The sequence below is a fragment of the Bos indicus genome, chromosome 12 (assembly GCF_029378745.1).
Source record: "Bos indicus isolate NIAB-ARS_2022 breed Sahiwal x Tharparkar chromosome 12, NIAB-ARS_B.indTharparkar_mat_pri_1.0, whole genome shotgun sequence".
In the NCBI taxonomy this organism is placed as follows: Eukaryota; Metazoa; Chordata; class Mammalia; order Artiodactyla; family Bovidae; genus Bos; species Bos indicus.
The window spans coordinates 35,715,150-35,740,416 of NC_091771.1; the positions used below are offsets into that span (position 1 = coordinate 35,715,150).

The following is a 25,267-nucleotide window of genomic DNA, read 5'->3' on the forward strand; positions in this document are numbered from 1 at the left end:
CTAGCAGCTGACACAAGGTCAGGCTGGAAAGCATAGGACCAAGAATATGGAAGCCATGGTTGTCAGTACAAACGGGTGAAATCCTAAGTCACATGTAATTGCTTTAATGACATCAGTAACTTAGTATGACCCTACATTGACCTCTACTTCCTGTTGAAGACACGGATGATTTCTTTCACTACATACATTATTTTTTCTCAATATGAAAGTTATATATGATATTTAACATCTACCCAGCATTTACTATGTTCCAGGATTAAGCATTTCACATGCACTCCCTCATTCGATCCTCACAACCCTATACAGCAGGCTGTTGTAATTAGTGCTATTTTAAATACAAAGGACAAGGAGAATAAATATTGAGCAGTGGGGCCAACCACCACACTGCCATTCCCTTGTAATGCACCAAGAAAATCTACCAGGTTCCTTTTATGAAATCAACATTACTATACCATCACGATCTATCAACATGGACAATTTCACATGATTTGACTTTACATAAGATAACATTAAGGAATGGTAATTTTTCACAAGATTCTCCATTTTGTTTTTTGAGTAAAATTGTGCAGTCTGTTTAAACCATAATCTCCAGCCCTATTTCAATAGTTCCATTGTCAACCTAATCTAAATAACATGAAAATGATAAAACACATTAATATAGGACTGGCAGAAAACTGAAGAGTCATCCATCCCAACTTCATCACTTCTGGAGACAGAGAAGCACAGCTAATTAGGAGCTGGCTATGTAAGAGTCTTCTTCATACTCACACTTGGCGAAATGTATTTATCATCTTCATCAATTTCTAGTGGAACAGCAATCAGTTTTTGGAATGACTTCTTCATTTTTTCTCGATCTCCAATGGCAAAGTAACTAAGAATCAGATTGAAGCCTGCCTTCAGATTCGGAGCCATACTCATGATGTGCTCAAAAGAAGAGATGGCGTCCGAATACTGCCCAGTTTTAATAAATGTGACTCCAATGTTCTGCATAATTTTAATCCTGAAAAAAAACATGGACTCCTTTTAAAAGTTTGAACTCCCCAGCTGGCAATCAAGTTATTCCACAAATAATTTCCTCCTTTTCTTTGCCATGTTACTTCTTGTTTTGTTAAAGATTTACTGAGGTTTATTTTACACATTATAAAATTCACTTGCTTTAAGTATGTGATTCAATAACTATTGCTGTACTAACACAGTTGTGAAACCACAGTCACACTCTAAGTCATTTCCATTTCCCTGGAAAGAACACCTGTGCCCACCTGCAATCACTCCTCAGTCTAGCCTCCTGCCCCAGGCAAACGCTGATTTCCTTTCTGTCTCTCTGGACTAGACTTGCCTTTCTAGACATTGCATGTGAATGGAGTTATACAGCATGTGATACCCTGTGCCTTCATTCAGTTAGCATAATTTTTGAGGTTCCTCCGTATCTCAGCATGTAAGAAGATGCCATTCCTTTTTCATTGCTGAATAGTATTCTACAGTGCAGCTATACCAGGTTCCATCCATTGACTATGTGATAGATACTTGGACTGCTTCTACTTTTTGGATATTATGAATAATTCTGCTACAAACACTCATGTACAATCCTTTGTGACGATATGTTTTCGTTTCTCCTGGTTATATACCTAACAGTGGAATTGGTCATATAGTAAATTTGCATTTAAATTTTTAAAAAAACAACATTATTTTCCAAAGTGTCTGTGCTATTTTATATCCCCAGTGCATAAGGACTCTCATTTCTCTGCATCTTCCTCAGCACTGATCACTGTCTATATTTGATGACAGCTATTCAAGATGGGCTCGATAAAGGACAGAAATGGTATGGACCTAACAGAAGCAGAAGATATTAAGAAGAGATGGCAAGAATACACAGAAGAACTGTACAAAAAAGATCTTCACGACCCAGATAATCACGATGGTGTGATCACTGACCTAGAGCCAGACATCCTGGAATGTGAAGACAAGTGGGCCTTAGGAAGCATCACTATGAACAAAGCTAGTGGAGGTGATGGAATTCCAGTTGAGCTATTTCAAATCCTGCAAGATGATGCTGTGAAAGTGCTGCACTCAATATGCCAGCAAATCCGGAAAACTCAGCAGTGGCCACAGGACTGGAAAAGGTCAGTTTTCACTCCAATCCCAAAGAAAGGCAATGCCAAAGAATGCTCAAACTACCGCACAATTGCACTCATCTCACATGCTAGTAAAGTAATGCTCAAAATTCTCCAAGCCAGGCTTCAGCAATACATGAACCGTGAACTTCCTGATGTTCAAGCTGGTTTTAGAAAAGGCAGAGGAACCAGAGATCAAATTGCCAACATCCGCTGGATCATGGAAAAAGCGAGAGAGTTCCAGAAAAACATCTATTTCTGCTTTATTGACTATGCCAAAGCCTTTGACTGTGTGGATCACAATAAACTGTGGAAAATTCTGAAAGAGATCGGAATACCAGACCACCTGATCTGCCTCTTGAGAAATTTGTATGCAGGTCAGGAAGCAACATGGAACACCAGAGTGGTTCCAAACAGGAAAAGGAGTACGTCAAGGCTGCATATTGTCACCCTGCTTATTTAACTTATATGCAGAGTACATCATGAGAAACGCTGGACTGGAAGAAGCATAAGCTGGAATCAAGATCGCCAGGAGAAAGATCAATAACCTCAGATATGCAGATGACACCACCCTTATGGCAGAAAGTGAAGAGGAACTCAAAAGCCTCTTGATGAAAGTGAAAGTGGAGAGTGAAAAAGTTGGCTTAAAGCTCAACATTCAGAAAACGAAGATCATGGCATCTGGTCCCATCACTTCATGGGAAACAGATGGGGAAACAGTGGAAACAGTGTCAGACTTTATTTTTCTGGGCTCCAAAATCACTGCAGATGGTGACTGCAGCCATGAAATTAAAAGACGCTTACTCCTTGAAAGGAAAGTTATGACTAATCTAGATAGCATATTCAAAAGCAGAGACATTACTTTGCCAACAAAAGTCCATCTAGTCAAGGCTATGGTCTTTCCTGTGGTCATGTATGGATGTGAGAGTTGGACTGTGAAGAAGGCTGAGCGCCGAAGAATTGATGCTTTTGAACTGTGGTGTTGGAGAAGACTCTTGAGAGTCCCTTGGACTGCAAGGAGATCCAACCAGTCCATTCTGAAGGAGATCAGCCCTGGGATTTCTTTGGAGGGAATGATGCTGAAGCTGAAACTCCAGTACTTTGGCCACCTCATGCGAAGAGTTGACTCACTGGAAAAGACTCTGATGCTGGGAGGGATTGGGGGCAGGAAGAGAAGGGGATGACAGAGGATGAGATGGCTGGATGGCATCACTGACTCGATGGACGTGAATCTGAGTGAACTCTGGGAGTTGGTGATGGACAGGGAGGCCTGGCGTGCTGCGATTCATGGGGTGGCAGAGTCGGACACGACTGAGCGACTGAATTGAACTGAACTGAACTGATTCTACCTTATTTCCAACCACTCCTTAATATAATCCCATTTCAACTAAATCCCTTTATTCATAATTCTCTGACCATCAGACTATGGTGTTTCCCAGCCTTTTCTCAGTGTCCTTTTGTCTGGAATGCCATCTCTGCTTCACTTCAGTAACCAACTCAAGTGTACCTCCTTCACTAAGCCTTTCCTGACCTTTCCTGAGAATTCCTGTTCTCAGTAATTATTCCTGCAACTTAAGAAATATCAATAACCTCAGATATGCAGATGACACCACCCTTATGGCAGAAAGTGAAGAGGAACTAAAAAGCCTCTTGATGAAAGCAAAAGAGGAGAGTGAAAAAGTTGGCTTAAAGCTCAATAATCAGAAAACTAAGATCATGGCGTCCAGTCCCATCACTTCATGGCAAATAGATGGGGAAACAGTGGCTGACTTTATTTTGGGGGGCTCCAAAATCACTGCAGATGGTCATTGCAACCATGAAGTTAAAAGACGCTTACTCCTTGGAAGGAAAGTTATGACCAACCTAGACAGCATATTAAAAAGCAGAGACATTACTTTGTCAACCAAGGTCCATCTAGTCAAGGCTATGGTTTTTCCAGTGGTCATGTACGGATGTGAGAGTTGGACTATAAAGAAAGCTGAGCGCCGAAGAATTGATGCTTTTGAACTGTGGTGTTGGAGAATCCCTTGGACTACAAGGAGATCCAACCAGTCCATCCTAAAGGAGATCAGTCCTGGGTGTTCATTGGAAGGACTGATGTTGAAGCTGAAACTCCAATATTTTGGCCACCTGATGCGAAGAGCTGACTCATTGGAAAAGACCCTGATGCTGGGAAAGATTGAAGTCAGGAGGAGAAGGGGATGACAGAGAATGAGATGGTTGGATGGCATCTCCGACTCAATGGACATGGGTTTGGGTGGACTTCGGGAGTTGGTGATAGACAGGGAGGCCTGGTGTGCTGTGGTTCATGGGGTTGCAAAGAGTCGGACACGACTGAGCGACTGAACTGAATTACCATACTACCTCTTGACTGTGGATTATACTATATAATACTATCTTTTTCTAAAATGTTTAAATTTTTGGTCTCACCTGGGTTAAAAGTACCTGAAGGGCACTATGTTCTATAAGTTAGATAACTGCAGATGATAGTGAGATATATTGCATAATTCAAAAACAAATGTTTGCAAAAAGTGGCATTTACAAATAAATTAACTTTCTCAAGGGAACTGCACTGTGCCCAGGAGAAATTATGAACAGTAAATATCCTAGAAACTTATGTTCCCCTAGTTATTACCAGACTAAGATAACTTACTGTTTCTGCTCTTAAAATATTATAATAGGAAATACCCCAGCACATTCCCTGCCCACCTCTTCTAAGAGTCAACAGTAACCCTTCCTTCACTATTTCCTTCTTGAGCTCCGGTAAGAATATAAGGAATTAAGTATCCAGTCTCGCACTCTGGAGTCTGCTATGTTCTAAACAGCTGCTGTCTGATTTGTGGTGGGCAGTAAGTTGCATTACAGTGCTAATGGCTTGGAGAGTTATTTCCTATATAGGCCCATTAGCTTAGTTTTATTCCAACTGATCACATATCATGCCTTTAACCTTTAGCTTCCATCATACAAATGCATGCAAGGGTCAGACCAAAATATTACAGCTATAAGAAAGATATAACACCTCTCATGTACACATACCACAAAGTACTCAGTCCACTGGCAACATGTCAGAAGAGTGACTTTGTTTCTGAAGAATGACAAATTTTACAAACTTACCTCATTTCTTTATGGACACTTGGAATTTGATCTAAGGCCATTCGGTAGAATTTAATGGCTTTGGAATAATTTCTTTGCTTTAAATAAATATTTCCCATATTCACTTTCAACCGTCCTAATTTAAAAAAATATTAATGAATATATAATATCTGATTTCTTTCACTTTTTCTATGAGACTAAAAAGTACACAGTATAAATGCTAAATATAAACAACAATCTCTTGTGGATAAATTCTACAAGGGAAAGCATGTTCCATGGGGTTGCTATGGCTAATTCTACTTGTGATACAGAACACAGTCTTCATTTACTATTAGGCAATATGTCTCATACCAACTATATTTTTTCATTTGTATTTGTGTGAATTTTCATATCCTTTAAGCAGGACACCATCATAAATTTAACTTGCTTAGAGCACAGATCATTTCATAACTGAGGAAACTGTAAATTAACACTACAAAAGAACTATACTTATCAGAAAAACTAACTACACACACCTACCTGCATTGCTAAACATCTTATTTTTCACTATAACTTGATATGTGTTTAGTGCTTCAGCATACATCTCATTAGCTGAATACTGACTGGCCAAGTTGAAAAGAACCTAAGGAAAAAATATTGCAAAGAAACATACAATGATCATCTTAGGTCCCTTTTGCCTATCTTTCTAGAGATTAAAATACTATAATAATGTTAGTTGCCTCTATCAAGACTCCCAAACCATTAAGAAATGAATTCACAGACAGTATCTTGCGTTCCAACATGAACCAGAACATTAGGACAGGTGGAGCTATCCTCTAAATTCCACCTAATTTTCCATGTATTCTTTCTAGTCAAAGGATTTGCTATCCTTTAATCTCAGGAAGACCCACAAAGAGTCTATGTGTATTGTTAGTATTGCTGGTAATAAAAAGAGTAAAGAAGATAGTGGATCAAATTCTCTTTGAAAACATAAACATTATGTGGAAATATCTTAAACCTTGATTTGTAGAGTATTGCTGCTCTATATGCAAATTTATAATTTAAATAATTGAGCTATAGTAAAGTATGTTCCTAGAGGAAAAAGATGATAATTGTAAATTATTCCCAAATCTAAAGATTCCATGGAATCTAAAAATATTAACTATAAATAGTAAGCATCTAAATTCTTCTTCCTCCAAGTTTCAATGTCCTTTTTTCCAGTTGTTTAGCATATGAAGACTTCTCCTACTGAAAATACAACCTTTTAAACATCAGTATATATATATGAAAGAAGTGTCTTTTCAGAATTGAATAAATTTTGCTAGAAACTAGCTGTTTTGTTTTTTTTTTTCCCTACTATCCTCACAGAACACTGTCTTATTAATCTAGTTTGAAGCTCTCTAAGACATAGACCAAAAAGTCCACGTTCAAATCTTATTATCTAACTATGTTGTTGACGGATGTTCACTAGACTTATTGTGGTGATCATTTCATAATATATACAAATATCAAGTTGAATACCTGAAATTAACAGAGCATTGAATCACAATTATACCTCAAAACAAAACAAAAGGAATCTTGTCAAAGTAAGCACACTGAATAGAGCCCAAATATTAGTAATCTTCAAGAGTCCTTAGCTGGAAGGTTTACTAGTATTTACTACAGTATTAAAAATGACCAAATTAAAGAAGATCACTATACAGACCAAAGATGAGAGTGGTCCCATTAACTGAAGAGCATTATTAACCTAATTCTGGGCACCTTAAGTCCAGTAAAGCTTAAGGAACAAGATAAAACAACAAAGAAAAAAGACTTCTGGAATCTATAAATTCTCACCAAGATAACCATATTCAACAGGCACTTTGTACTTACTGAGTAAGTTAAATCCAAGTTGATGTTCTCTGGCCTTGTAACTTGTTCTCGTTGCCTCACCAGGACTCTCTCCTTTCTGCCTGCATCTTTTGCCTTTTCCAAGGCCTGAAACCAAGTGTACATGGTGTCAACTCCTTCACAAACTCACATAGCTCTTGGTGCATCAGAGGCGCCTGTAGCTGCATTACCCTTACTTCCTGGGTGCTCTGAGCGTTCCTCCCATAAACTCCCCTCCTGTCTAACCGTGAGCTCTCATCCCTCATGGCAAGTCCATGTGTCTTCTCTGGGAAAGAAGGGGAAGCACAGGGTGGGGACTAATACCTGGAGCATACCTGCCCACACTGAGTTTCTCATCACCTCTCCTCCTACCACTTTTAGGTCTGACCATGCCTACCTACATGTCTGACCTACCAGCGTTAGGGCTTCCCTGGTGGCCCAGCCAATAAAGAATCTGCCTACAATGCAGGAGACCTGAGTTCAATCCCTGGGTTGGGAGGATCCCCTGGAGGAGGAAATGGCAACCCACTTCAGTATTCTTGCCTGGAGAATTCCATGGATAGAGGAGCCTGGCAGGCTACAGTCCATGGGGTCGCAAAGAATCCGACATGACTGAGCAACTAAAACTTTCACTGCATGCCCCTCTACTTCTTTTTTCCTTTCAGCTTCTGAATCTTTGGTGTTTTAATTCAATCTCATGAGACAGGAATTTAGGTGAGTTTGTTTGGTTTCTTGGATGCTCAAAGTACAGATAAGCCACAGATAACTGCTACCTAATAGGACAACAGATCCTCAGTTTCACTAAGATCTTACTCAGAACATTAAGAACCTTTAACTGATTTCCACGGAGAGACTGACCAGTCCCATTAATGCCTTAATCTGATAATTAAGTCACAGAAACTGTATCTATGTGGTGTGATGATCAAAGTAATGTGAACAAAGCACCTAAGAGAAAAAAAATTAATTAAAAAAAAAAGAGTTGGATTCCCAAAAAGCAAACCATGAGTTTTCAGTTTTACTTATGACAAAATATTTTAGGGCAGTGAGGCTTAAATAAGAAAAAAAGCCCTAAGTACTTTTTTTATGGATCACAGTAGCTCTGCCTTTAGCAGGCTGTGCATCAATCCAGTAATCCACCAGGCTGAAAAATTTAGTCAACTGATACTGAATTTTCTCCCCTCCTTAAATGACCAATGAGAAAAATTACAAAATCAGCCAACTGTTTTGACATCAGAGTTTATGAAGCAGAGTTAAAACTGTAGGCTCTCAAAATAATTATTTCAGTGAAAACTCCAAGGCCAGTCCACAGCAAAATGAAAATATTTATCTAGATGTGTGCATGTATGGGTGCATACACAAAAGTAGACACATACTCACACACTTCATGATCTTGAATCTTAACCAGTTTATGGACTTACCAATTTTAAGTCTCCACAACTGTTAGCAATACAGCTTTCTTCTACCAACTCATTTACTTTCTTCTCTAATTGTCTGATCTTTTCTTCTGGACTGTTAAAGAAAAAACCAAGCATATTCTGAATCATTCAACCACTAATAATATATATGAAATTTAACTTACTTTTAACATAGTCCATCATATGCTCATTAACTTTAAAAGTAGGTCACAGATAAGACAAATACATAAATGGCAATGAACAGTAAATGTATCACTCTTTTTAATAACTACAGTATATATTCATAATAATAGTAAATAATAGCTAATGTTTTTTCAGCATAAGGGTAATTTAATTTTGAGCTAAATGCTTTACCCTAATTATGTCACTTAATCTTCAAAAAAATATTTCATACAAGTACTATCGTTATTTCATTTAACTGACAGGGAAACTGAGGTTTACAAAGTTAAGTACTGGCAGTCCAGTGGTTAGGACTCTGCATGCTTCCATTGCAGGAGGCTCAGGTTCAATCTCTGGTTGGGGAACTGAGATCCCACAAGTGGTGTGGGGAGGCCCAAAAAAAGAAAGAAAGAAAGCTAAGTATTACGCCTGAGATCATACAGCTGGTAAGTTACAGAGCCAAGGTTTGAACACAAATAAGGTAACTCTGCTGCTGCTAAGTCACGTCAGTCGTGTCCGACTCTGTGTGACCCCATAGACGGCAGCCCACCAGGCTCCGCCGTCCCTGGGATTCTCCAGGCAAGAACACTGGAGTGAGTTGCCATTTCCTTCTCCAATGCATGAAAGTGAAAAGTTGAAAGTGAAGTCGCTCAGTCGTGTCTGACTCTTCGCAACCCTATGGACTGTAGCCCACCAGGCTCCTCCGTCCATGGGATTTTCCAGGCAAAAGTACTGGAGTGGGGTGCCATTGCCTTCTCCGAAGGTAACTCTAGGGCCCATGTTATTATATTGTTAATACCATTCCTGAAGGGAAGTGGATCCTATGGCAAATGAAAATTTTATCAATGGTGGAATAACTGAAGCCCCCATAAAAGAGAGAAAAATTATTATGATTTACTACCAAATAGATACCAGAGTTGGGTTTTTTTTGGCCAAGGAGCACGGCTTGTGGGATAACCAAGGATGGAACCCAGACTACGTTAATAAAAGCCCGGAGTCCTAATCACTGGACCACAACAGAGAACTCCCCACAGAGACTTCTAACAAGGTAAAGAAGTTTAAAAAATCTTGACTCCATCAGTAGCACACGAAGTATCCCCAAACCAATCACATTTTAAACCAGCCTGTTGTTTCATTACCACTTTCTTCCAACAAAGTACCACAACACTCTGTATGTACATCACTGCCTAAACAAACTTCTACTACAAATACATCAGAATAAACATCAATTCTCCTAATTCTCTTCAAACAGACTTTTAAAAAGAATACAGGAACAAATTAGGTCTATAAAATCATATTCTTCAGTAAAACCTGGGATTAAGGCAACAAATTTATTTATAGAGATCTGCAAAATTCTGAGTAAATGAATACAATAGATGGTGGCTTTGTAAAAGTTAGAAAGTTCAGAATTTAAGTACAGAATTCTATTTTCAAGTTGTCTGAAACATTCTAATAAATGTCTTTAAACAGTGCTTACAGAGTGTTACTTTTAAGCCTAAAATGTCAATATAAAAATTAAAAGCTAAAAATCTGTAAGAGAACTGCATGAAGACAGTGGCAGTAACTGCCCCATCCCCACCAGACACCAGGAGAATGAACCCTGTGTGCAGACCCTGTGGGACACCCCCACAGGCACTCGCCCGCCACCCTGTGTTCTGAAGCCAGGCTACAGAAGCGTCTCCTTCCCCAGCCAATCATCTGGTTCCATCAGATACCTGTGCTGAGATTCTGGCCAATGAGAAACAAAGACAATCTGCCCCGGGCAGATGTCTCCCAGAAAAGCCTTTGCTTCTCAAAGGGGACCTGAGACTGGGCATCTTCTGAGTCTAGGTGTGAACGACTACATGAAGGTTCCAGACTCCCATGACCCTCTTGGAATCATGAGGACAGGAAGTCCTTGAGAAAAGCCAAGAGTGAGCACACTGTGAGCGTTGGCTGCTGTTATTTGAAAAATGTATAGATTCACAGTGCTCAGGTATCAGTACATGCTACACAGCTAAATTTACGCCGTAGCTTTTAGCTACTCTCTACTAGCATGAAACTAATACTATAAAAAATTAAATTTCTCAATATCAATATAACAAACATATATTTTCTTAATTTTTTTTTCTTTGAAGTATGCTTTTAAAATAAGAATATCTATTACACACACAACCACATTTGGCCTTCAAGAGAATCAATACTGGCACCCATAAAAATGAGACACGCCTTCAATGTGCTCCAGTAAAACTGCACAGATTCATGGGGCTGCCTTTCTTAGACGTGAGTCTCTTCCTAGACGCTAGGACAATGCTTTGATTACTATTCTGCTGACACAAACTTTCAAAATACGTAAGGATTATGTAGTTGAGAAGTAAAAACTTCTCAAAGAAGTTTTGCAAAGAAGACATGCAACCACCATAGCAAAGAAGCACAGGACTTGCATACCTGTCTTCATTCCTGGCCTCCAGGGGTGGTGCCGGGCCCCACGACTGTCCAAGAGGGTCAAACGCAGAGCCTGGGACACAGCAGTCAAGAGGTCACATTCAGTGTGCATCCACACAATCAGAGGAAATGTGAAATCCTGCGCATGCTAATTCACCTATTTATTAAATGGAATGGACCTTTTTTATGCTTATATGAGTATTCTTTATATTGAGTAACTGGTAAGATTTTTAACATACATAAAACCATGTAAATAAAACTGCATTACCATGTAAAAACAAAAATACATACTCAGTACTTATTTCTCCCCACAGTAATCTATCTCTGTTATGAATTCTTAACTGTCAATCATGGGATTAATAACCTGGTATTGGCTTTTTAATTTTCATTATTGGTATCATAAACATTAATTTTGTCACAGAAGTTTTATTTTAAAACTATTATTTAACTTATCATCTATTTAAATACTATTTTCACTTTTGATTCTTTAGCTCTAACTCACAGACAAATTTTCAGTGCGCAGCGTGGCATGATCTGACATGACATGCAGTGTGACTACACCTCAACCGAGATGCAGAACACTCCCACCACCCTTTTCCTGACTCTAATCCTAAAATAATCAATGACATGTTAAGTTTTATTTAAAATGATAATATATTTAAACATACAAAAACAGTTTAAAAATTAAAAGATTTGAAAAAAAATTAATAGCTGAAATAATGTAACAAACCTCTCAAAGCTCCCTTGGTAAAGCCAGCGGCTCTCACTGCTGTCATGGGTCTAGTAACTCCATCCTTAGGAGAACAAGAATCATTTAAAAAGTGTTCTTACATATGATCTACCTCTTATTTACAGTTCTGCACATGATACACATCTTAATAAAACCCCAGTCTTGAACAGAGGTTTATAATCCCTCCCTACTGTTCCTCACTTCTGCCTCCTCACGTGTCAACCTGTCTGAACTTTTCCTTTGTCCTATAAAATTTCAATTCTTCAGTCGAACTGGACTTACTCCCAGTTTGAAAAGAAAAACACTCTTTTGGGTTTTCAGTAGTACCTTATATAGCTTAGTAGCTGGCTACTCCCTACTTTGGGCTGGTCTCCTGTAGGCCTATGAGAGAAACCATAGAAGCCACTGGAAATGACAGCGCAGGAGAACCGGGTCCCAGAGTCCATCCTACAGACAAACTAGAAGGCCTATGTCCATTTCCCTGTGGGATTTCACTTGAGACCTGAGTAAATAGTGATAAATCCAGAGACTGCCACCAAAGATTTCAAGCAGTTCAAATATTAGCTCACAGTTTAAAGAATCAGGGTCACTATGTAAGTAATATCTTAAAAAAAAAAAACTTTGGTAATAATATTCTAAATCACAAGAAAGGCCCAAGATGCAAACCCACACATGGGGATACCTGAATAGCCCCTGTCATCGGTCTTCCCATTGACGACGCCAGGGAGGTCTTGGACTAGTGAACAAAAAACTAAGTTAAAATGATTCCAAAAAACTTCTACACTTAATTTTATAAACCAAGCTATAAAAGTTTCTTTATAACTTTCTTTCCTTCATTCTACTGGCAAGTAAACCTTTTATCTCCCAAGGATATAGGATCAAACAATAAAACTCTAAGACAGGCATCAGCAAACTACATCCCTCGGCCCTTATATGGGACAGAGCCACACTCCCTTCGTCTACATGCTGTCTCTGGCTACCTCTCCACAGATGCACAACTGGGTCTCCCAGAGCCTAAACCTCCCGGGCTCTTCACAGAAAAGCTCGCTAACTCCTGTTCAGAAACATCACCAAAACCAAATTCATGAGTGATACCTGCTCTGACTGATTAATAAATGGATGTTTCACACAATACACTGTTATACAACGTTAAGGCCACTCTCTCTGTCCACAGGAAGGGGACAACTGGAAGGCCAGTGCCCAGGACTCTAGGTTCTGAAGCCATCTTTACGACCCCTAAGAAATATTATCAGAAAGACTAGGAAATGCTATTTCATCTCATTCCTTCATTTTCCTCCCATTTCTCTACTATTTAGCAAAAGTGAAAACATCCAAACTATTTGTAATTTGGGCCAGATTCAAAAGATTTTATGGATTTTTATATAGCATCTTTCCTCCAAAGATCTCAAATAAAAGCAAGACCCAATTATATATGCCTCTGAAATTTTTCTTCAATTTTATTTTTTCATGTATTACTTAGTAAATTTTTAGAAATTATAAACATTACATTTATATAAGACTAACTTCACACAAAATACACAAATGTAATACACATGACACTTGGTTATATGATATAGAAAATGAAAGGTCAATCAACAAACACAATGTTTACAGACAGGAAAAGATAGCAAAACATTTTATTTACAATCAAAATGACTAGAATATCCAAAGTTATTTATCAACAATTTATAATATTCATCACTATTCAAAATGGAAAATACACCTGGATCATGAGCTGAAAGGTAGCCAGACTTATTTAAAACTGCCTAAAGTGAACTTATATATGAGAAAATGTATCTTCATATCTTCAGCTTAAGAAAACATACCCCATATCCAGTAGCTACAGGTCTAGAAACTGCTGTGCTTGGTATTTTAGCAGTTATCTTGGGGAGGAAAAAAAAAAATAGTTAATAGAATTCAGATCAAGTTATATAATAGAAAACTGGAAAAGAAATGGAAAATACAGACTTATCAGTAGGGAAATATTTACATAACATTTAGAATAATTTCTTTTAAATTATTCTAAATATTAAGGAGCTGGAGTATTTTAAGTATTGAGAAGGTCTATTTTGGAACTCATCTGAAAGGAGAAAAGGGACTTTAGAGTGACCTGTGGGTCAGTGGGATACAGGAGTCTCCAATGGACACACCTACCATTAATTCTGCATGATTATTACCACCAGACACTGGGTCTAACAACAGACACTGGATCTGGAGTCAGGGACCCTGGGTTTGAATCTCAGCTCTCCCTCTACTTGCTGTGTTTACTTTACCTCTCTGAATATAAATGTTCTCATCTCTGAAATAAAGATACAAAGCATGTTGATCACAAAATTGTAGTCATAGTTGATCACGGAGCTTTTCACAGATGCACTGGGCTGAACAGACAAACCCTAGAGGGGGTCTGCTGAGGGGGGCAGCCCTGGGACTCCTCCAAACTTTAAACTGTAACCTCATAAGGCTTTACTCAGACTGGAAGGTCAATCAGCCTGTGTAAGACCTGAGCCCAATTTAGAAACATTTCACATTCAACTGGGTTGAGGTGATTCAGTGTTCCAAGCATCTCTGCAGCCATACACAAAAGTAAATTCTCTCCAATAAAAGACACCTGCCCAGATAAGGCTGTTGAGCATCTGAAATGTGGCTCAGGCAGTAACATCTGGATTTTAAATTTTTACTTACTTTTTAATGATTTAGATATAAATAGCCACAACATGGCTAGTGGTTATCATTCCAGACAGCACAGACACATGCTTTAAATTATCTCTAAAATATCTCACTTACAATGTCTGGCATTCAGTCTAAAACAACCAAACACATAGGAGCAAGAGTCCCTAATCAAAATCCAAGAGAAACAAAATGGAAAGACATGCAGAAGGGGAATCATATGATGGAAAGAAATATCAAACACAGGCTCTGACCAGCATGCTCAACATGTTCAGTGAATCAAAAGACAAGATTGACAATTTCAGTACAGAACTGAAAACTACGGAAAATGGATTAGTGGAAATCCTAGAACTGAAAATTATGTAAAAATTTGGCATTGTCCAGAAAGTAGTAAAATATTAAATTATACTAGACTTTGATAAGTTAAAAGATGAGTACTGTAATCTTTACAAAAACACTAAAAGAATGGTCAAGGAATGTAAACTCCCAAGATAACAGAGGGAGAAATGTAATAAAAATCAAACAAAAAAAGGTAAGAATGGAGAGAAATAAAACATAAGGAAGGAAAAAACAAAGCAAATACTAAGGCAACAAATGAAACCAATTTCACTAAATGTAAGTAGATGAAATACTTCACTAAAAGAATAAGATTATCTGACAATATTAAAAAAACAGAATTCTATTCATGTTGCTAATAAAAAATATTTCTCTAAGAAATATATCTCAAATACACAGATCTGAGAAAGCTGGAAGTGAAAAAATGGGGACGACATACAATGCAAACACTAGACAAAAGAGCACCTGGGGAGCTACAGCAATGTACGAACAACTGACGAAACAGACACAAAGCACTACTAGCTAGAAGGACATTTCATAACAATAAAAGACAACATAAAAATATATAAAACAAAAACCTAAACAAAGAAATTCACTATCATAGTGTATGATCTATTTTTCTCATTGATAATAATAGAACTTCAATTCCCGCGTACCCCCCCCAAATCAATAAAAATACTGAACATTTGAACAAAATCATTAACAAACTTGACCACTGACAGATAACAGGTCTTGGAAAAACATGAAAAGGAAGGATGTGGGTCCCAGCAAAACTTTTCTGTGAGAACAAACTGAAGGAAAGAGACTATTTTTCTGTTTAATCACTCACTAATGACTAGATCTGTTCTTCCAGTTTTTACTCTTGGCACTGGACTGATCTCTTAGAAAGACTAGATTCTGTGTCTCCTTGCTCCTTACTCACCCCGCACCCTCACCCACAAAGCCTTTCCTCACATACCTCAAGGCTGATCTTAACTGCACACATCCTTAAATATTCAACTGTACATTTATCTCCTGACTGTCCCAACTAGGAATAAAGAACTTATCTTTGTGGTCCCAGAGCAATTTATACTCTTTTTACAACACAAATTACAATATGCCTTGTAATTTCTATTTGTGTCCACTTTACTCTTTGCCCAGTGCCTCTCCTATAAAAGTTGCACAGTTTTTTCCCATTTAATACAGTAAATAGGGTGTGATGACAATATCATTCAAAGGGGTGGCGACCTACTCTCTGTCCTGGTTACAGGTAACTGTGAGACCTCTACTCCCAGCCTTGTTTCCTTTCTATAACATGAGGGTCTCTGAAGTCATTTCTAAACATCAATGAAGGGCCAGCTTGGAGACATTATCATATATAGTGATTTGTTGATACACCAAATCACTATCATATATAGTGACTTGTTGATATACCAAATCACTAAACTGAAGGCTTTCACTTATTCACTAAGTTGTGATATAAAGATCTGTGGAGTACCCACAGCAAACAAAGAAAAGATCAATAAATAAGACAGTTTACCTCTTCTAAAAGGTTACAGTCTTGTCATTAGCCAAGTGCAAGAACTTAATCTAGTTTTCCTTTCCATAATGAAGGTAACCTTAAAATTCAAATACAGCTTATGGAATGTGTAGGCAAGAACTGACTTTACCCAAAGAGAGTACTGGCTTTGCCCTTCACTACAGGTGGGTGATCTGTATGCCCCTGTAATGTCCTGCCTGATACATCCCTGTTTCCCTGGGGGGCTTTGGCCACCAGACAGTCTAACTCCCAGATATATTAGCTTGAACCTCCACGAGGGGCTAGAGACTAATGGGCAGCCACAAGGACAGTGTGTGATGGAGCCCCATTAACACCTTGGACATCAGAGTCATGGGAGGGCCTCCTTGCCGGCTCTACAAGTACCGTCACCACACAGAGGGGTCGGGGGGGTTAAAGCCACCCAGGGCTCCACAGGGAAAGGGCAACCAGACCCCCCATGTCTGACCTCCCAGACTCTGCCCCAGGTCTCTCTTCTCTCAGCAGATTTAACCTGTATCCTTCTCCTGAAATAAACCGTTAAGTATAATAGCTTTCAGTGAGTTCTTTGAGCCTTTTCAGAAAATTACAGATGCTGAAGGTGCCTGCAGCTGGAATTAGAAGTGAGGACAGTCCTGTGGACTGCCGTGCTCTCTAACTTTGAGGAGGGAACCCCACAAATATGACAGGCAAGGTCCTTCCCACTGGAAGTGGTTTAATGCAGACCTTTCATTATTGCAGAACAGTTAAGTATGGTGGGAGGGAAGAGGCCCTGACAGAGTGAGGGAGGCCAGGTGGGAGGACACGCCAACTACAGCAGGGGATTCACTCCCTAACAGCCTGTCGACCTGGCACTTCTGAGCTCTTTTAGGTAACTTACTGTGGGGTGGCCTGCTGCCTCTGAGATGCTAGGCACTGGTCCAAGTTATGAGAACTAAAAATATCTCCAGGCAAACATGTGCCAGGGCAGGTGGGCGAGTGAGCACTGAGAACCACTGCTCTGGAGCCATGGGTGGGCAGAATACTAGGCATAGAACTTTCTGTACTTCTCACTTTACCTAGTGCCAACCTTGTTTATTTTCAACTACAAAAGACACTCGGTAGAGTTCACGCACTGTGGAAGGCAGAAGTCTATTCTCTGTGTGACATATAAAAACTTTACTAATAACACTGAAAACAATCACTTTAGCCATGTATATACTGGTGGAGGATTAATTAGTGGACGGTCATTAATCCAAGGGAGGTGTAATTTGCAACTTAACCCCCAGTGTTTTCAAAGATCAATATTTACATAACATTAAAAATTAGAAAGACAAATTTTTTAAAAATAATGTTTTGGTTAAACATATCCCAGTGTCTTACATAAATAATATTTATATTCTCAAGAGCATAAAAATTCTTTGAAATTAACTTACTAGATATACTGTAAACTATAAAACATTGCTATAAGAAACTGAAAAAGAAATAAATGGAAAGGCATCCTGTATTCAAGGCTATAAAACTTTATATTGTTAAGATATCTATATTGAACTTCCCTGGTGGTCCAGTGGTTAAGACTATACCCACCCTATAATTGATTGGAAGTGGCAAAAGTGGGCATTATTCCTAATTCTAGGGGAAAAGCTTTTGGTCTTTTACCACCAAATATGTTGTTAGCAGTGGGGTTTTCTTATTTATCATGGTGAGTTTCCTTCTATTTCTAGTTCATTACGTGTTTTTATTGTGAAAGGATGTGGAATTTTGTCAAGTTCTTTTATTGCATCAATTGAGATGATTTGGGCTTTTTTTCCCTTCATTCTATTAAGGTGACATATCACATTGATTAATTTTTGTCTGTTGATCCATTCTCAAGTTCCAGGAATAAATCCCACTTGGTCATAGTGTATAACCCTTATAATATACTGCTTTGGTTTGCTTATATTTTGTTCAGGGTTTCTAGGTCAGTATTCAAAAAGGATATTTGTAATTTTCTTGTAGTGTCTTTGCCTGGCTTTGGTATCAGTGTAAAAGTTTTCAAAATATATTCTGGATTAAAAAAAAAAAAAGAATTGGGGACACGGGTTCGATCCTTGGTCAGGGAAGAACCCACATGCCTCAGGGCAACTAAGCCCATGAGCCACAACTACTGCAGCCCACATACCCTAGAGCCCACAGTCCATAAGAGAAGCCACCACAACGAGAAGCCCACACACTGCAACTAGAGAAAGTGCATGTGCAGCAACAAAGACCCAGCACAGCCAAATATAAATAAATTACTTAAAAAAAGATATCTATATTACTCAAAGCAACGCACAGATTCAATGCAATCTATACCAAAATCCCAATGTCATTTTTTTTTTTTTTAAGAAATGGGAAAATCCAACCTAAAACTCATTTGGAATCTTAAGAGACCCTGGAGAGCCGAAAAATTTTGAAAAAGATCTAAGTTGGGGGACTCCTATCTGCTGATTTCAAAACATATTTCAACGCTACTGCACTGGAAACAATGTGGTGCTTGCATAAGAAACCAACGGAAGGAATGACTTTCAACAAGGGTGTCAAGACCACACAAGGGGGAAGGTCAGTCTCCTGAATGGCACTGAGAATACTGGATATCCTCATGCAAAACAATGAAATTGGACCCTTAATCTTACAGAACATTCAAAAATGAACTCAAAGTAGATTAAAGGCCCAAACATAAGACCTAAAACCTAAAAGACTATAAAACTGCTAGAAAAAAAACAGAGGAAAATTTCATGGCATTGGACTTAGCAATGATTTCTTGGATATGACATCAAAAAGCACAGGCAACTTAAGCAAAAACAGACAAATGGGAGCACATCAAACATAAAGCCTTTTGTGGGTCAGAGGATCCAATCAACAGAATAAAAAACAGCCACCTACAGAATGGGAGAAAATATCTGCAAAGCATATATCCAATAAAGAACTCCTACAACTCAACAACAAAACATTAAATAACCCAGCTTAAAAAAGGGCAAAATACTTGAACAGACATTTCTTCAAAGATCATACACAAATGACCAAAAAGTATATGAAAAGATAACATCACTAATAATCGGAGAAATGCAAATCAAGACCACAATGAGAAACATCTCATACCCATTAAAACTGTGACTATCAAAAAACAGAAAATAACAAGTGTTAGTGAGGGGTAGAGGAACTGGAGCCTGTGTGCACTGCTGGCGGAACTACCATACAATCCAGCAACCCCACTTTCAGATATACACCTCGAAAACAGGGCCTCAGGATATTTGTGTCCCCAAGTTCACAGCAGTGCTGCTCACAACAGCCAACAGGTGGAAGCAACCCAAGTATGTGCAGAACAAGATGTGGTCCATCCAGACAATGAAATGTCATTAAGCCTGAGAAAGGAAGGAAACCCGGACACCTGCTACACCATGGATGAACCTTGAAGACGTTATGCTGAGTGAAATAACTGTTAGATTCCACTTACGTGAGGCACCTAGAACAGGCAAATACTTAGAGATAGAGAGTAGAAAGGTGGGGCCAGCAGCTGGAGGATGTTGTTGTTCAGTGAGGATAGAGCCTCAGTTTGGGAAAATGGAAAGTTCTAGGGGTCTGTTTCACAACAATGGGAATTAATTTAGCACTCCCAATGTGTACGTTTAAAAACAATGAACAGGGTAAGCTTTGTTAGTTGTTTTTTTAACCATAATAAAAAAAATTCACTTACTGGAGGTCTTCTGCCATGACTAGTTCTCACAGCTTGCTGAAAGGCTGTGTCATTCTCCAATTCCTAAAACAAAATGGCAAATTTAACATTCAATGTGAGGTGACAAATTTTTAAAAATGTTTAACCACTACTGTTTGGTGTTTAGGGTCCTCTAGGATCCATCTTTCTACATCTGCTGACGTCCACGTAGGGCTCAAGGACTCCTGTCCTCAACTTCCCCTTTACAGGACACGAAATACCAAAAGCCCTCTCTCCCTTGGGGAGAGGAGCACTGACAATCTAGTCAAGTTCAAGGACACAACTGGCTACTGGTTCAATGGGTACTGTCAGCGTGCCTGGTCCCAAGATCAAGTCTTTCTTGTCTCTCTCTTCCAAGTCAGTGGAGCAGCAAGAACAGAGAATCACCCACTCCGTCCTTTCTCCCTCCTCTCTTCTTCCATATCCTGGGCTGTGGCTACTAGCCTTACCTGAGAAGCTGAGGACAGAAAAAGCTGCATCCTCTCCCAGAAATTGGGCAAACTCTCTTGTCTCATCTCCCAAGTGAAAATGGTTTTTCATCTCAGGGAGAGGTAAAGTCTGAGACTCAGACTGGAGCCAGCTGAGGCTCCACTGAGTCCAACCTGTCATGCTTTGGAACCAAAGGCTCAGCTGACATAAAACGTTACTGTGCTTTGCTGATTCCTGACCGGTGCTCACGTTCTCCCTCAGGAACCTGAGGAAAGTCACATTAGTCAGGGGCAAGTTACCAGGGCTCCCAGGTTTCCTGGACAAAATGCTATTTTCCAACTGTCAGCATAACCAGTCTTTGCCTCTAGCTCCTTCACCACCACAAGCTCTGGGTCCAGCCCTCTATAAACATCAGTGCACACTTCTCACACTCGCCTCTGACTCACTCCAGTCTACTTCCCACAGAAATATACTTGCCGATTACTAAAAAACAAACAATACACTTAAAAAAAAAAAAAATAGAGTCAGTATCAATTAGCTTTTTAAAACCCTGGAGACAATGTGTTTTTATTACCTGGATGTACTTTACACATGAACAAAATACAACGTACTTTAAACATGATTATGTACAAGCATTTTTTAGTTTTACTTCAAATAATCTTTATAACCTTCCATATCAACTACATAAAATGAAGTAAGTACAACACTGCTATATTTAAAATGTATTACCAACAAGGCCCTACTGTGTAGCACATGGAACTCTGCTCAATGTTATGTGGCAGCCTGGATGGGAGGTGGGTTGAGGGGGGAGAATGGATACATGTATATGTATGGCTGAGTCCCTTCAAAAGAAAAAAAAAAATGAAGTACACAAATCTCACTCAGCCATAGAAACCAGGCAACTTTCATATGAGTGTAAGCCAAGGGCCCCCTGGGCACACCTTTTAGGAAAAAGAAGTCTAATATTCCAAATTATTAGTAAAATTCAATTAATCAACTCAAAAAAGTCTAACTAAATGATAAACTAAAACCTATCAACAAATTCTCTAATTACAAATACCAAACTAACACAACTTTTGTCATTTCTTTTCCTTTGTTCATGATTTGATTAACAATTTGCATGATCTATGAACACCTTAGCAACTGTTTCAAGTAATTCAATTATATATTAACTTATTCCAATTAATTAAAAGGAAACCATGAGTAAACCAAATTTTTATTTTTCTGTGTAATTTACTTTTGTGTATGATATTCTGAATATTTGCTTCAAGTTACTAATAGATAATGAAACCACATTGTAATGACCTGAAGAGTTAGGCAGTTTATCTGATATTATTAAAAACGATTATGATGATCATTTTTGCACTTGTGGGACTCTACCCAAGAAATGTTTGATCACAAGGTAAAAAATTACTTATGCATAAAATTGTTCATTGTGTTGTTGTTATTAATAGGGGCAGAAAACTATAAATAACTATCCTATAGTCAGAAAGTAATCAATTGTATATAGTCAGTATTATGCAGCCATTAAAACTATATTTAAACTTTTAGTATCATGAGATATTGTTTATGACATGGCCAAAAATAGATAAGCAAACAGAAAAGTAACTGTCAGTTCAATTCCAAACATTCTAAAAGAAAATTCTATGTATATGCATGAAGGAAAGACAAACAAAACATTAGCAGTAGTTATTTCTGAGTGGTGGGATTATGGACAATTTTGTTTTCCAACAATGGGCATATGTATTTTTTATACATGTAACTTTTATAACTGGGAGAAAGGGAAAGATTCAATGGCTTTCATAATTAACACTAACTTAGGAAAATGCCCATGTTTTAATACATATTTTTAAAAATTAGTCTGTATAATCATATCCCTGTATACAGATGTTTGTATTAAATATATAGGGAGGGACACACCTATCTATATAAAAAGACAAGGAATACAGCAAAACATGGGTGCTATGACCTGCTATAGTACAGGTCATCACCAGGTAACAGTATTTGTCATTTTATTTTTTTCCCCAATCTTCTGTATTTTTCAAATTTTCTATGATAAATAGTATCTCCTAGATTTTTATTTCATACAGAGTAAATGAATAGTTTCTATTTTCTCTTCTTGCTTTCTAAGTCTCAAATTCACAAACCATCATTCTTCTCCAGAGGAAAAAACTTCAAAAATGACTGAAAGCCATGTGAAACTCGAGAATAGAATGTAAGTTCCTAAATTAAAGTCCTCTGAATGCTAATATTTGATTCTCACATACTAGCAAGAAAATTTAATGCTCACATCCTTCATCCTTAAATTGTTTCACACACTAATTCAAGGTAAATTTATAAAGCAGCTTCTTTTGGTTTTTGTCTTTTACAATTTGGAAACTGTAACTCTCACAATGTAAACAGATTTAAAATAATCAAATAATTGTCTTAATAACAATTTCATCCTACAATTACTATACTACTAATTAAGCAGATATAGGCTTGTTGACATAAGTTAACATTCATAAAAGGAAAAAAGCAGGTTACAAAACAGTACACACAGTATGATACCATTGTCTCCAAAAACATATAGACATACAGTGTACATATATATACACACACACACATATATTTCTGCATAGGGAAACATTTAGCATTAAGCACTGTAACTTAGTTGATGTTTATCTCTGGGTGGTAACAGTTTCTATGATTTTAATTTTTTCTTTTATTCTCTAGTTTTTCTATAAAATACTTGTATAATTCAATTCAAAGAAGAAAAATAACTCTACATGACATTTCAAATTTAGGGCATTAAAAAAACCGATTTTAGGCACCTCAAGGGATCTAAGTCTTTTAACATACATATTCAGATAACTAATGCAAAAGAATACAAAAATATAATTGATCCGAATTCTTTTCCATAACATTTTTTCACATCTCTATGCTTTTCCCTTCTGCTGCGATTATTACTATTGGTAGAAGTTAGTACAGTCTTTAGTAATAGTACTTTTCTAGGCTTTTAATCAACTTAACTTAATCTAAAGCATTATATAGCAGAACCATCAAATCCAAAATTTTCACAAACCAGCTGGTTAGCAAAGACCAAAGTAAAAACCAATGAAACAATTTTTTTTTTTTTACCTCGGTATCATAGGTTGGATTGTAGTCATTATAGCCAGAATAAAGATCATCTTCATCTGTTTCTGGGGCCAGGTGTACATTTTGCATCATTTGTACCTATGAAAAATCACTGTTGTAAATGTATTCTTGAAATAATTCTTAATTGAAATAAAGTATAACAACCTTTCTGGTCAAATTTATGTCTACATATGTTATGGCTTAAATGTTTTTCGTGTCAAATTCTTAAAACTAGGTATCAAAACAGACACACAAGTCAATGGAACAGAACAGAGAGGCCCCAATAAATCTGTGCATTTAAAGTCAATTAATTTATGACAAGGGACCCAAAAATAAACAATGGAGAAAGGATAGTCTCTTCAATAAATGGTGTTGGGAAAAACAGCCAGCCACATTCAAAAAAATACATCTGGGCCCCTACCTTATACCATATACAAAAATCAATGCGAAATGAGCATAAGACTTGAAACTATAAAACTTGTAGAAGTAAACATAGATGGTAAGTGCCTTGACATCGGTTTTGATGATATCTTTTTTGGAATTGACACCAAAAGAAATGACAACAAAACTAAAAATAGGTAAGTGGGACTAAATCAAACTTAAAAGTTTCTGCACAGCAAATGAAATCATCAACAAAATGAAAAGGTAATTGGGAGAAATATTTGCAAATCATGTATCTGATAAGGGGCTAATATCCAAAATATATAAAGAACTCATGTAACTCAACAACAACAAAAACTCGATTGAAAAGGTAGAGGGGACTTCCCTGGTGATCCAGTGGCTAAGAATTCGCCTGTCAATGCAGGGGACAAGGGTTCGAGCCCTAGTCTGGGAAGATCTCACATGCCATGGAGCCTGTGCTCTAAAGCCTTTGAGCCACAACTGCTGAGCCCATGTGCCACAACTACTGAAGTTGGTGAGCTCAGAGCCTGTGCTCTGCAACAAAGAAGCTATAATAAGCCCACGCAACACAAAGAAGAGCAGCCCCAGCTCACCACAGCTAGAGAAAGCCCTCACACAGTAACAAAGACCCAAAAATAAATACAATATTTTAAAAAATGGACAGAGGACCTAAATAGACATTTTTCCAAATCAGACAATACAGATAGTCATGAAAAGATGCTCAACCTCACTAGTCATCAGGGAAATAAAATCAAAAACACAAGGAGATAGCACCTCACACTGGTTGGAATTGTTATTGTCAAAAACACTAGAGAGAAGCATTGATGAGGATGTGGAGAAAAGGAAACCCTTGGGCACTATTGGTAGGAATATAAGCTGATGAAGCCACTATGGAGAACAGTATGGAGGTTCCTAAAAAATTAAAAATACAGTTACTGAATGATCTAGCAATTCCACTTCTGGGTATTTATCTGAAGCAAATGAAAATAGTAACTCAAAAAAGTATCTGCACCACTATGTTTGCTGCATCATTACCAACAAGTAAGATATGGAAACAACCTAAGTGTCCATTGATGGATAACTGGATAAAGAAAATGTGATACACAAACACATGTGCACATACACAATGGAATATTACTCAGCCCCCCAAAGGAAATTTTGCCATTATGATCATGGATGGATCTATATGGCATTGTTGTTTAGTCACTAAGTAGTATCCTATTCTTTTGCAATCCTATGAACTGGAGCCCACCGGGCTCCTCTGTCCATGGGATTTCCCAGGCAAGAATACTAGAGTGGGTTACCATT

At 38.0% G+C, this 25,267-nt stretch overlaps 1 protein-coding gene across 4 annotated transcripts in view; it reads right to left on the reverse strand.

The window, feature by feature from the left end:
• The window catches only part of IFT88 (intraflagellar transport 88), a 61,278-nt gene that overhangs the window by 32,001 nt on the left and 4,010 nt on the right, over positions 1–25,267 (reverse strand). For 2 of the 4 annotated variants that reach the window (XM_019971525.2, XM_070800309.1), the window contains 11 exons: positions 23,561–23,656; positions 19,994–20,056; positions 13,607–13,663; positions 12,463–12,516; positions 11,781–11,844; positions 11,054–11,123; positions 8,471–8,561; positions 7,056–7,160; positions 5,724–5,826; positions 5,226–5,340; positions 769–1,000 (listed from right to left, as the gene is read on the reverse strand). In XM_019971525.2, coding sequence (XP_019827084.2) covers positions 769–1,000; positions 5,226–5,340; positions 5,724–5,826; positions 7,056–7,160; positions 8,471–8,561; positions 11,054–11,123; positions 11,781–11,844; positions 12,463–12,516; positions 13,607–13,663; positions 19,994–20,056; positions 23,561–23,650 — 1,044 coding nt within the window. In that variant the 5' untranslated portion in view covers positions 23,651–23,656. The remainder of the gene's footprint in view (positions 1–768; positions 1,001–5,225; positions 5,341–5,723; positions 5,827–7,055; positions 7,161–8,470; positions 8,562–11,053; positions 11,124–11,780; positions 11,845–12,462; positions 12,517–13,606; positions 13,664–19,993; positions 20,057–23,560; positions 23,657–25,267) is intronic. The other 2 variants (XM_019971526.2, XM_019971527.2) reach the window with 2 other exon arrangements.